A 13,771-nucleotide genomic window follows, 5' to 3' on the forward strand; every position below is an offset into this window, starting at 1 on the left:
TTTAATGGCGACTGAATAAGTGGTGGAATTTAGTTTTGAAGAATTCAAGGAAATTAATTAATAAAAGAAAAGTCATATTTTTAATTGGCAAATTCGTTACTTCAAAAATCTAGTTATTTTATTAGGATTTTTTTTAACATTTTGTGGTGACTGCGCGAATGGTGGAATCTAAACCTAAATCTAATCTACGGTGGGTTTGGAAATTTAGGTGACAATTTGTAACATCGATTAATTTAGCTCACGTTGATGCGACGACTATTCTACAACGAAATTACAATAATATTTATGTATGGAGTATTCTATGACCCCGTAGTAACAGTTAAGGGGTAAAAGAGTAATTACATAGATTTCTATGAATTCGAAAACAAGCAAATTATTCGAAGATAAACAAGTAGAAGCCGACCTTTCTTCGTTCTCGCGTTCGCACACTTGCAACTTCCATTCTTCTTCGAGTGTGATCTTAATAAAGTAACTAGTTGTGGCAACTTCCAGCGTAACGTAACAGGGAGCAACTGAATCATACGCGTCATAAGTCTTGCTCAATGTTGCGGTCGTTACTGTTCACAATGCAATAAACCTTGTTAGGCGCGAAGTCTTCCAAGTAAAATTAACGACTTAACGAAACAATGAACGAATCCTCGAAATACCTGTGCAAGGAGCATCCGTGTCAATCTTCTTAACTGTAGATAGTAAATCTCGGTTTTGCAATAAAGTCTAATATCTTCATGTTGCATAATAACAGGTGGATTTTACCAGCATTTTACCAGTGAATAAATAAATAATCTTTGCGTTACTGTTCTAAATGAATCTTTATTGCTTACACGGTACAGAATAATTGCCGTTACCGCGTACATTTTCTTCAGATTAACTCCATAGATAGCATCCACGAAACGTTGCCACGATTCTCGTGCAACTAACGATGAAAAAGCATGTTCCGAGCGCCAGTGATGGAACGAATCGAACGTTTTCGACTTCGAACGTTGCGTGGATATCCACGCAATATCCGGTGCCGTTCATTACCCGCAAATTAGACGTTCGTGATGGTAATTGTAATGGCTTGCAAACGTTCGCGGGCCATTGGTCGCTATTTCATTGGCGAGAATCATTTCGCGCCCGCTTGGCCATGCGAATTGTCGGTAGAAATGGACTAACAACTACTGGTTTCTCAATTTTATGGCTCTGCTCAACGTTCGTGATTCTTCTGGATCGATGTAACGAAGGAAAAGAAATTCGAAAAAATCGTGAGCTTGGATTGAGCAAGGATTTTTAGGTCTTCCGGTTACGTCGGCTAGTACCAAGCACGCTTTTTTTGTTCAGTCAGTAATTATGGAACAAAAAAGGAGAAAAAAAGTGATTACACGTGCGTTTCGGCGCATTACATCGGTTTGATTCATTTTTCCGGGGAGAAATCGCGTATCGCCTATATTGAGACACTGGTGGATAAAGGATAAAGGAGCGACGAATAGCAGAAAATGATTTTGTTCCTATTTTATTTTCGTTGCATCTTAATATTAATGTTTCGAGATTTAAGAGACGAAGGGATGAATTAATTTTCGTTCCTTAGATATCTTGCGTCTATGACAGTAACACTCGCAAAAGAGAAAGAAGAAAGCCAGTATGATGCCTAAAATAACGAAGAAATCTTTTAATTAGGATGCTGATGAAATCTGCGACGATGGATTTGAAAGACAATACCCATGAACAATACGAAAAATATTCCTTGCATATCGGTGACGTTCACTTTCCGTTTGTTTACCGCCTGATTGCTTCCTGGCACTTCCCAGCACTTGTCTTTTATCGGCATCCTTTCCGTGATCCATTTATTCATCATCCCAGACTCCAGCATTCGATGCAATCTACGTTTCGAAGACTCCGTTTCATTCAAACAATCTTAATTCGTGGAATAAATGAAACTACGAGTACAATAGGACACGCTAGAACAAACTTTTCCTAATAGAAATGATACGACTTATAAAGAAACTTATAAAAATATATTGCAATCGTACCAAAACTTAATTAATATCAATACTATCCAGACTTTATTCTCTAGTTTCTTTCGTTCTAACATATCCCGTTATATCTTACATTCCAAACCATTACCCCAACTAATTACCGACTTTTATCGTTCAGAAGTCAACGCGCAACTTACTCCGCGTTAATGACAGGCAAATAAGGACTGTCGTGTGGAATGATCATGGCGATAGGTTCATCGAGAAACTCGTCCATACTCAACGAGAAATGGCAGACTCCGGTCAACAACAGATCCTTCCTCATCAAGAACCTATTTCACGGTCTCGTTAATTTCCACGAAATTTTGTATGGATTTGACACGAACTATACCTGAGGGAACTTCTCCAATCGATCAGAGCGTGTTTCCCATCCTTCACACGTTCCACCAGTTTCTCTTCCTCCGTGTCGTTGTGACTTTCCGCGCGCGACAATAAAGTATGGTATTTAGGCTCGTCGGTCTCCTGCATGTACATTTCGAGAAAGCTACCGTTTGGAAAACTCCAGGTGATCCCGTCCTTACGCGCGAGCAGATCGTCTACGGTTAGGATAGAGGCGTCCATTCGTGGAAAAGTGAGAAAGGCGACCAGACTTCCGGAGTAAGTAGCTACCACGACCATCACGATCAACCACCAGACGCCGATCAGTATGCGAGCGCTGTCACAATGCGGCAGATACATTCCTCCTGGAATTTTTTGAATTTTATTTCGATGGCGTGAGATTTTTTTCTTTTTTATAGTAGGTACTTTTTGATCGTTGAATTTCAATTAGCAAATAAAGAGAGGGTAGAGGAAAGTGTTTGGTTACTGTATGGAAATGGAAAGAATTTAAACGCATGAAATTTACGAGCCGATATTCTGGCAATGAGTATCGTTACCATTGTTTATTAAACCTCGTTAACACGTTCCTGAAGTTGTAAGATTATGCGGTATGAGAAATTTTGCTGATTTCTGCTTCTATCGATATGAAACAATAGGTTCTGAAATATTCTGTAATTTTGTACTAAATATACGTCTCCGGTAAGTATATTGTAATTTTTATATGCTTTCAAATTGGTCTCAAATTTTGTGAGCCATCACAGAGAAGTTATATGCCAACAAATAAAATTTGTATGCGATAAATACAGAACATTTGACCTGTTGATCGGTAGTAAAATCGCCAGAAGCTTGCATCGCGTGAACGTGCGAGAAATAGAGGCGGTTTACGGGACAATAAAGTCGTACCTTGTTGAAGAAGTGCCCCGTACACGTACCACACACATTGAAACGAGGACTTTAGGCCCGAGGTCTTGATGCTGTACGGGCTGTACTTGTGAACCAGGTACAAGATCGGACCCATTACGATAATGGATACCGCCAGACAGGCCCACGTCTAAAAGGCAGCCGGAACGTTAGGGGAATGCCAGCACGGAACATACCGAACCGAACGACGACAATCTTTATAGTTCTGTCATTATGCGCTATTACGTAGCGGAATGCCGAAACATTAGCCAACGCTTTTAGCGCAGCCACGAAATATCTCTCCGCGATCTTTTTGTAACTACGTCGATTCGTTTCTGTCACTGTGAGAAGCACAGGAAACCTTGTGAGAAACTATTAAGCGACTAATGTTCGATAATATTATATGTGCGCTATATTTGCTTCGTTTCTTCGGTTTTATTTTCAAGCTATTTCGAAGGAGGATTTGTTGAGCTAAGTTTTCAGCAACGACCAACCCTCGAGTAATAACTTAAAAATACTTTTTAGACGATTTTTTTGAGACCTAACTTTCTCGTTATACAAGAGTTACCTATATTATTCAATGATCTGGTAGCATTGTTATTATAAAAAGAAATGTTGTATCTATACAAACCTCTTTGGTGAACGGTGAGGCGAACAAGAGAGCTCTAGACAATTGTTTGGGCCTGGAAGTTAAAAAACTGTAGGTCTGCACGAAAATAGGTACAGTAAAATTAATCGCGTCCTTCTTATTTTCGTTTACAGTGATCGCGCAAGCACCTAAAAGAACCTCCCTCTCTCGCACCAAATCGATCACCTCTTTTGGCACTTTTCTGGTAGCCGACATGGTCATTTCTTTAATTTTCTAAGAACAGAATCGATTAGCCGACGAAGAAGACAAGGGACAAAGAACAGAGTGTATATATAAATCCTTACCTCGCCAAGCTTCGCGTACCGAGAGGTATTCCAAGAGTTTGAATTTCGAGTCACTTCCGGCGTAATCGCCGTATAAGAGAAATTCAATTTCGAGCCTAAGTAATTGATCGCGTCGAATACCAATCCCTCGTATAGTTTTTGGCCTGTTTTACTCACAGAAATTATCTGCCATGGTGGATTCTAAAATAATATATAAATTTTCAACTCGATTACGTGGTTGTGTCAAAATTGAAACGAAAAAGATTCGAGTAAAGGCTTAATAAATTAACTTTCCTCTCTAAACAATAACACAAGAAATACTTTACTTATTTGTCTTCTTAATTTTTCTTTTTTAGCCAATAATTCCAAAAGTACTTCCATTAGAAAGATTCAGATAAATAAGTTAAAAGATCGTTTACCCACATGGTAAGTCGCAATTGGTAAATTAGTGCCCCTGAATCCGTGCGCGATATGAGGAAAAATCACGTCCGTTAGATTTACCCCGAAACCAGGTGACCAGGTGCCTATATCCAACAGGTGTGCCATGTTTCTACCACGAGAAAAGAAATTTCCCCAAGTTATGGACGAGGAGAATCTCCATAACAAGCACCGTCCGCAGAAACCTTCTGAAGCAAACGCGTTTTGGGAAAGGTGTATCTGACGGGAACATAGTTTCGATTTTAGTTCCGTTAAAGGACGTTTCGCTATAAATTTGTGTACAATTTACTGACTCTAATATTCTTCAGGAGTTCCGCTCGCCTCTCGCGTTTCGTTAGCCTGATCATCTCGAACTTCTCCTCTTCCATGCTCTTAAACAGATCAATCTCGCTCGTCAAGGAGTACTCAAGAGCTTTCGCCAGTGCTTGAATCAATTCTTCCACGTAACATATCAGCTTGATCTGAAGCAAGAATCTTTCAACAATTATTTGTCCTATATGAAAGAAATTTTATAGAGGGATTGCTTATGATATTTCTTTGGGAATTACTTTGTCTTTTTTTCTTTTTTTTTCTTAATATTATTAGGTTGTGTAATAAGTTCGTTTGCAACAAATGAAACAATCCCAGCAGTTAATTATCTGAAAATATAGATTGTTACTTCACAGTAGTTGCTCAAATTGGTCGCGTTGTACATGAAGGCTACGTTTCCTCCTTCTGCCAATAAATCAACGAATGCCGTCATATTGGTCATATTCTTCGACGCGCTGTCGGTGATCACGTACAACCATTGACTACCTGGATGGACCATCTTCAAGGATCTCGCCTTGAAAGAAAAATCTCAACCTAAGAAATCCCTCCGGAAATTTTCAAATGTTTGATATGGAATTGACAACGTATTAATCTTCTAACAAGAAACGAAAAATGTCGCTTATCATGGTGTTTGAGATTTTTATAAGAACAGAGATCTCACCACGCCCATCACATCAGCAATCATGTCGACAGTAGCAATAACTAAGAAACAATGTCCCAGTTGTTCCACGTGGAAATCGTTTAACGTCTTCTTCACCGAACTTTTCCTTTCACTTCTCGTCGTTTCGTGTTTCAACGTGAAAATCGATCTAGAGATCAAGTTCACTTGCTTGTTCGGTAACTTGTCCGAGATGGCTGTCATTACTCTGCTGATCGTGTCTCTGCCTGAAACGAGCCATGAACACAGATCGAATTAGATAAAAGGACTCTCGTGCCACTATCGCAGCTACTAGTTGCCCTTATCACCGAATGTATCGTCGTGGAGAATGTTGATCACGTTCCAGGGTAGAATGTTCATCATCCTTAAGTCGAGAAAAATCTGTGACAGCTCTTCTCCTGGCACCACCACCGGCATGCTCATGCCATCCGTCTCTGGAATTCGGGGACAATCTGGATCTTGAAATGATAAACTTTTCTCTTAGGTTTCCTTAATTCAGAATCTCTAGAGAACGATACTAAATTTTTAGGTTTTTTTCATGTATTTAGATTTTCTTAATTTAGAATCTCTGGAAAATGATACTAATTTGTTTGAATTTTCTTGATTTAGAATATTTAAAAAAACGATACCTCTGTACCTGTTATGGCGAGATGTATCAATTCTTCCTTTCGTGCGACCTCGTGCAGGCGCCACGTTATACAGCAACTCGCGACAGATAAAAGGATTGTATAGCCTTGTTAATGATTAAGAAATAACGAGGGTTAGTGAGTAATCCGAATGATGATTAACCATGTTTAGAGATGTAGAGTTTACCTTGCCATAGATTGACATCCGCATCACGAAAAATACGTACAACTATGCCACCTATGTGCATCTCCTTTTTCACAGTATTTATGATTAAATCGTGCACCACCCCCATAACATTTCGGTGGTCGCCATTGTTATCAAAGAAGCTTTTATCGATGATGACGGCTGTTTAAAAAAATTCTTTTTCACTGAACTTAATTCGATTTTATTTCTTTCTAAGGATAATAACACCATCAAAGGATAATATCACTTGGAAGAAAAATTTCTTTTAGGTTTTGTTTTAAGAGGAAAATCACTCGTACCCATAGTAGCGTTGGTGGTAATTAGAGATGGAAAATTGTTGTAACTGTCCCCATAATTGACACACCAGAGGAGCAAGAGAACCGATATCATTTCTATTGACGAACTAAAATAACAGCGCGTCGTATTGTTCGTACGGTATATAACCGAGGACACCTGTGAATAATGTATCACTTCATTAGTTTGGCCGATTCGTTATTACAGGCTGAGCTGATCGCGATCACGAGCCGTATACCGAGTAAACCTAATGCAACTCGATGCACCGCGAATCACAAGAAAGGTCAGTTCTTTAATAACTAACTACCGAACGATCGAACCCCCGTGAAATTGAAACGAGACATTGTTTAGCCTAGTTGCGTGCGCTATCGAACTCATCGCGAAACTCGCCCTAAGCTTTTCAATATTATAATGTTCTCAGAAAAATTTATCAAAATGAAAGAGATAGACGAGAAATCAGATATGTATAATCCTTGAAAGTCGATAAAGTGAAGAGATTATATCCATACTATAAAAATGAAAGTCTCCGCTACAGGCACGTAAAGAATTTTGTTCGCGTTATAATTTATTTATCATATTGTTTGAGATAATAGTCTCACGTATGAATATACTTTTTATATTTTTATTTGTGCAATGTTCCTAACATTGTGTGCCTATACATGCTATATTACAATTCCAAGAATTACTAAAAATCGAAGAAAATAGAGATATGAAACAAACTGAAGAAACATCGAATAGCACTTTGGATCGGTCTACATGCAAAGTATCGACACCGAGTAATGTTATTACATATTTCGTTTGCGCGCGCGTTTGTCACAGCCAAGAGACAATTGTATTGTTTCATATCGGTTGGTGTACCACTTCCGTATAACGAAACCAGAGATAAAGCCTAGTTGCGTCGGTTGCATTATTCCAAGCCTACGCATCGACGTCGCTAATAAGAAAAAATCATCCATAGCTTGGTGATTTTATACTTCATCGTAGGAGCGTTTCAAATTCCTTTTGTTCGGTGTCGTACTTTGTTCCACTTTCGACTCGATGACTACACGCTATTATGTGTTACATATCAAAGAAAATAATTATAGATTCTTACTTTAAATACTTTTATTACAGATAAAATTAATTATTACAATATATGTCATATTAAAAATTAAACGACTGATAATGGAAAGTAGAGAAAAATGTAATTATTATCGTCGTTTAGGAACGGAAGTCGATGTGTCGCAACTCACAACGCTTATCTACGACCAAGTCTTGCGTCTGGAAAGAAAGCAAACAATCCTCGATTTAAATCACCTCCCGTTTCGTTTCGCATTGATTATACTCTGGAATTCTCGACGTCAGATCAAACGAAATAACTCAGATATAACACACGATGCGTGATAAAAATTTTTTACAAACAAAGTTTAGAAGTTGACGAGTTAAAAGAAAGAAAGCATAAAGAGAGAAGGCAAAGAAGAGGCGCGAGAGTTATCTCTCGGGAATAGTCCGCGCTTCTATGTCCATTCGTGACAATTCGGGCAACGTCGTACGGTCGGAGGACGTGCATGCCTCTATTACCCGACAGTTGGCTCCGAATGTGTCGGAGAATCATGTAAGAACAGTACAATCCGTGTCGTTATATACCATACACGACGTATCCGTGCAACACGTACACATAGAGACGAACGAATATTTTTCTCCTCGGCAAATCTAGTCGACGTTAAAGACGTCGGGCTTAAAGCTTTTGTGAAATGTCAAGCACCATACATTATAATGGGTTGAATGTGTTCGGGAAAACTGTCAAACTAAACGTAAACGATAGAGCACCATTCGAAAGCAGAGGCGAACCAGTGAGAGGAATAGCACGGACGGGAAAAAGTGGGAGTGAAAGTGGAAAAATTCACTTTTTCAAAATTATACGAGGAGCAAAGGCACGTTCCTAGTAATACGTGAGGCTGCTGATGTTTCGCAAAAAACGATGGAGCCCGAGGAACCTCTGTTACAAGGGATCCTGCTGTTACCACCGCAGGGAATGTTAGGCCAGCTCAAGGTTGGTTAACGTTACTATGAATAAATGTTTGTTTCGAATTCTCACGATCCATTGACAAATTGGTTTTTCCCATTTATTTATTTATTTATCTGTATCTTTCAAAGAAATATTTGTTATCGATGGCCACCGATTAGTGACCAATGAATTAACCTAAAACTCGCGCGATAAGTTCCAGACATTTCAAGCGTGTGCAATAACGCTGAATCGATCTTGGCACACGTCATTCTTGATTCATACCAATAGTTGTGATATTTCAAATACACAAAATCTTTCTTTTCAGTTTTTTTAACATTAAATTATCTATATTTAAAGGCAATTACATTGTTTATATCTTTTACAGAAATCTTGGCACAAAAGATTCTGTCAGCTGTTTAGGACTAGTAACTATGGGATCAAACGTGTAGAAATTTATGACAATCAAGAAGAAGCTATATTGCAGTTACATGCTCCTCGCATCATCACGTTAGATGCATGCATTAAAATAGCACCTAGCAATCAGTCACATGTATTTATTGTAAGTAAACATTTAACATAAGATTTAATATTTAGCAAACAATGAAATGAAATGATTCAATTCCTTATTTTTGTTGTATGTAGGTTGTGACTAAATCAGGAATTCATTATTTTGGATGCTATTCGGAATCTGATATGAGTCATTGGATCACTGCATTCCAGTTAGTAGCATTTAAAGATAGCGTGTCTAATCAAACAATAGAGGAGAACAACGATCTGTACTGTACCAGTGGAGAAGGAGTATTTTCTGTGAAAGTGGTAGAGACAGATGCATCTAAGCGATGTGGTTTAGAAACTAGAAACTATACACTTGTAGTAGCTGCAGTTGATATTAAATTAATGGATGGGGATGTAGTTCTATTTACTTGGCCATATCGATATATCAGAAGATATGGTTACAAAGATGGAAAATTTATTTTTGAAGCAGGGCGAAAATGTGAATCTGGAGAAGGTTCTTTTCGCTTGGAACACAGTAGTCAACAAGAAATTTTTCGTTGTATGTATTCCAAGATGAGGTCAATGAAAAAGTTAATGCATGAAGAAAATAGTGCAAACATTGACTGTAATGATGCTCAATATCACGCAGCCTTATCGATGGAAGCTGGATCTAGAGCAGCCTTACCCCCTTCTCCAAATAGTTCTGCTAACTTAATCGATATTGATTTTTCACCGCAAAATTCACAGAAACAGTCGACTTCATCATCTAATTTAGATACTAGTTCATCTTCTAAACCGTCTTTGTGTATCGGTAAACCGAAACCCGCGAAACCACCGCGAAAATACGTTTTCACCAGTTTGTTAGACAAAAAAAGCGTAGATACCGAAGTATCAGAGTTGCCTGCCTGTGGAGAATACAAAGCATTAAATCGCGATAATTCGCCAGAGATGTCTCAAAAAACGATAGGAAGTTCCATATTAGATGACGAAGAAAGACATCCTTACGACCTAGTAGAAGTAAGAAATGATGCATGGAAAACTCATGGTATTGACAATATACATCACACAGAGAGATTAAACTCGTTATTGCATAGTGATAAAGACAAAGAAAACGAGGATGATTTCCAATATGAAACGATGATGCCTGTTATATCGTCCCAAAGCTCTTCAAAGAGTAAGTCTAGTATTACGGATAGTCCAGTGACTTCAACAACTAATCATGTACCCAATGATGAATCTGATTACGACAAATTGGAGCATTTTGGTTCTGCAACTAAAATTACTCAAAAGGGCACATTCAAATTTGGAAACTTTAATAGCATGTCCCAAAATTCACATTCAAATGTATCCTTAAATACTTCTGTTGCTGATACCAGTGCTGCATGGTCCAATTATGATATTGTTGAAGATATGTCTGCTGTTAGATTAGCAGATGATAGTCATCTTGGATATGGTGTTATTAGAAAGAAAACAAATCAGTCTGATACTGCATCTACAAGCAGTAATATGGGTCCAAAGCATAAAGTCTTTAATAATAGTGAATATGCAATTGTGTCAAAACCAAAAAGGGTATAAAAAATCAAAAATAATTTCAGTTAATAGCGACTACACAAATATATTAATTATTTCTGCTCCAGAGATTCTTAGTTCTCGAAAATAATAACGAAATACTAGTCTACAGTATGACTAGGGTAAGCTGATTTTTATTGTGCTAAATAATGACAAAAATAAACATGTCAATATTTTATAATATTATAAAAGTGCAGAAGTGAAATGACATATTTTTGTGCAAAGATTAGTTTAAGAAGTACTAGTCTACGTAATCACTGTCAATTATGTAAGAATAATTATTTTTAGAGGCAAGATGATTTTACACATTTTAATAATATTTAAAATATATTATTCAACAAATATTAAATACTAGTTTATCAATATTATAAATCTGAAAAAAATTGTTACTAGTATTTCAAAAATATCAGAATGACTGATTGCAATGAAAAGATACAGTGCCTTATATCACAAAACATAGTCTGATAACAAAGTCAAGCAGAATTTGGAAATTAACTTTGCATGTCATTCCAATATCTGGTGTACTTAGAGATTTTTAATGTTATTAATATCAATAATATTATCACCATAATTAATTATTCATAGTCCATTATTATAATACTATTGCAAGTTGGACAGAAGTAGTGCCTTCAGAGATGTTTAAAGTTTACAATAGAAATTTTTAAAAATATAGGATTTACATATGCATGATAAGGAAAAAGCAATAAATCATTCCTTTTGTTTTTAATACTATATACGTACATATTTTACATATATATATTTGTATTATACATATATACACATTTATAAAAGATTTAATTATCATCTATATATTTCACTGTTAGTAAGAAAAGACATTTTTATAACAAAATATAATATGTATATGTACATATTATTTGATATACACAGAGAAGTATTCAATGCATAACACAATTAGAAATTTGCCATATAATTTCTACATGTGCCAAGATCTGTCATTTCTTTAAATGAAAATGTTAAAATGTTAAAAATTAAATGTTATTGATATTAGATATATAATATCTAAATTTGTTTTCGTAAAAAAAAAAATACATGTATATTTAATACTCTGAATGAAGAGGCAAATCTTACAGAATTTGCATCATCTGATCTGAGGAACTTTGTTCAAGAATATATATTTTTTACCAAATTGTATATATTAGAAATATTATTTACATGTAATATACAAACGCACAGTAGAAACAATGCTGTTCTTTTTTAGCAATTCTAACAGGAAGGATCAAAAAACATTTAAGTCTTTCTATATCAACCAAACTTTGGATATTATTGTTTCTCCATAATTATAACATAGCATTAAAAATACACATAGTCTACAATAAATTTAAAAGTATTTACATTTATTTAGATATATTTATGGCTATTTTGTCAAAATAAAAACTCCGCTTCCTGAACAACATTTCCTACGATTCTTCTGTAGATTTAACCTTTTTATTTTGATCGTGTGTTTCATTTTGCTCTTCTATTAAACGCTGTTCTCTTTCTTTATTATGTTGAATCAAATCATACTCCTCTTTAGCGACAACCTCGAGATATCCATCAACATCATTTTGAATTTTTCGTACGGTCTCTCCTTTTGCCGCCAATATTTTTTCGATATTCCTTTTGTCCTTTAATTCCTCGAACCACCCAAGATTATCAGCAATTAAGTGATTATTCTTGCAGCCGTCACAACGAATTATAACTACTCCTTTTTCGTATGCTAATTTCGATATAATTTTCCCATTTCGATAGTTACATTTTTTACATGTAAACATCACCTTTAGTTTTCCTACAACTTTGCCGAGAATATGTTTGTTAGAATCTTCTTCCTTGTTTTCTTCCGATAATTCGCTAAGATTCGTGTTCATCCGTATAAAAGTTAGCTTGTGTAGACTGACATTAAGTTTATCTTTCGAAATCAATGGAATCTGACATAAATTTATAGGTTCTCTCGTAAGAACCAGTCGCGTTCCACATCGAAGTATTTGTCGCAACGGAAACATGCTGATTTTTCTTCTTTTTTACCAGATCTTTTATTATAGGTACACTGTAATTTATTAAAAATATCATTTACTAAATTTCTTTTAAATTGTAATGATACTACCATTGATGATTAAACCAATTACTTACAGTAATATCTTTATTTCACGTACATGTTGATATGTTTACACGTGACAGGAAAGTCATGACTATTAATGTTGTGACATTTAATTATCATTTTCGTGATAGCGTATGCATACTCCCTCTGCTGAACACAGCATGAAATAACCCGCGCCAAATTCAAATTATAAAGTGATGTAGCTCAAGCAATGAAGAGAGAAAATTTGTCTAAATTAAATTTAAATTTTACATTGTAAAATTACAGAATTACATAAATTACTATACAGAAAATTGTAAACTAATTGAAAAATTGTAGAACTATTGTAAACTTGCAAATTGATTTGAATAAAACAATCTTATTTGCAAATAGACGAAGCACTTAATTATTTAAAATGCCTTCTCAAATTGCATAGGTTTAAGGAATAAGTTTTAAGAAATGAACAAGAGTTCAAGAAAATAGATAAGTATCGGTTAGGTATTGGCAAGTATTGGTAAGTATTAAGAGAATAAAATAACATAACAGGTATCCCAAATCTTTTGAAATTCCTGCATATGACGATATTTTCTGAGAAACTTCAAAAGCACAAAATTTTCCGACCTATTTTGCAGTTTTGTATCAGGAGAACATGATAGCATAAAAGATGACACAATTTAGGCGATTCTTGGAAATTACGTCACTTTCCAGGAATTTTTCGGAACTGAAGTTCTCAATATTTCGACCAATTTCTGGCCTGACTTCGTGATTTTGTATTAGAAGAACATGATAAATAATGAGATTGTAAAATGGTGCTAAACTACAATCGCTTAATGAAACTTCTTCCACATACATTTTATATGATTATTTTACCATAAATATTCTTATTTTTCATTGTGTAACCATTTCCAAGAAGGTCGTTGCTTCTGGTTGCTGTTGGTCGTTGCCGCTGTTCCTTGTCATATCCTGAATGTTGTTTATATACTCAATCCAAAAAGAAC

General features: G+C 35.9%; 3 protein-coding genes across 4 annotated transcripts; 1 reads left to right on the forward strand and 2 right to left on the reverse strand.

Moving 5' to 3' along the window:
- Positions 1-1,473: 1,473 nt before the first annotated feature.
- On the reverse strand, positions 1,474-7,173 carry LOC126924387 (ionotropic receptor 93a). 2 transcript variants are annotated; one of them, XM_050738811.1, is made up of 15 exons: positions 6,654-7,173; positions 6,358-6,516; positions 6,182-6,277; positions 5,853-6,002; positions 5,548-5,771; positions 5,236-5,400; positions 4,871-5,038; positions 4,563-4,796; positions 4,161-4,340; positions 3,859-4,089; positions 3,231-3,378; positions 2,341-2,692; positions 2,150-2,281; positions 1,696-1,856; positions 1,474-1,624 (listed from the first exon to the last, which is right to left on the reverse strand). In XM_050738811.1, exons 1-15 carry the CDS (start codon positions 6,742-6,744, stop codon positions 1,527-1,529), a joined length of 2,589 nt encoding a protein of 862 aa, XP_050594768.1. In that variant the 5' UTR covers positions 6,745-7,173; the 3' UTR covers positions 1,474-1,526. The 2 variants fall into 2 exon arrangements, with proteins under 2 accessions (XP_050594768.1, XP_050594769.1); XM_050738812.1 differs by lacking the exon at positions 6,654-7,173 and having other exon boundaries at positions 6,174-6,277; positions 6,358-6,482.
- Positions 7,174-8,131: 958 nt separating this feature from the next.
- Positions 8,132-12,057, forward strand: LOC126924397 (docking protein 1). Its single transcript, XM_050738831.1, has 3 exons — positions 8,132-8,680; positions 9,021-9,194; positions 9,278-12,057. The coding sequence occupies exons 1-3, from the start codon at positions 8,609-8,611 to the stop codon at positions 10,703-10,705; spliced, it is 1,674 nt and encodes a 557-aa protein (XP_050594788.1). The 5' UTR covers positions 8,132-8,608; the 3' UTR covers positions 10,706-12,057.
- LOC126924424 (uncharacterized) lies at positions 11,955-12,985 on the reverse strand. The gene is made up of 2 exons (XM_050738879.1): positions 12,827-12,985; positions 11,955-12,743 (listed from the first exon to the last, which is right to left on the reverse strand). The coding sequence occupies exon 2, from the start codon at positions 12,697-12,699 to the stop codon at positions 12,118-12,120; it is 582 nt and encodes a 193-aa protein (XP_050594836.1). The 5' UTR covers positions 12,700-12,743; positions 12,827-12,985; the 3' UTR covers positions 11,955-12,117.
- Between the last annotated feature and the right edge of the window lie 786 nt (positions 12,986-13,771).

This window comes from Bombus affinis, chromosome 14, assembly GCF_024516045.1.
Source record: "Bombus affinis isolate iyBomAffi1 chromosome 14, iyBomAffi1.2, whole genome shotgun sequence".
In the NCBI taxonomy this organism is placed as follows: Eukaryota; Metazoa; Arthropoda; class Insecta; order Hymenoptera; family Apidae; genus Bombus; species Bombus affinis.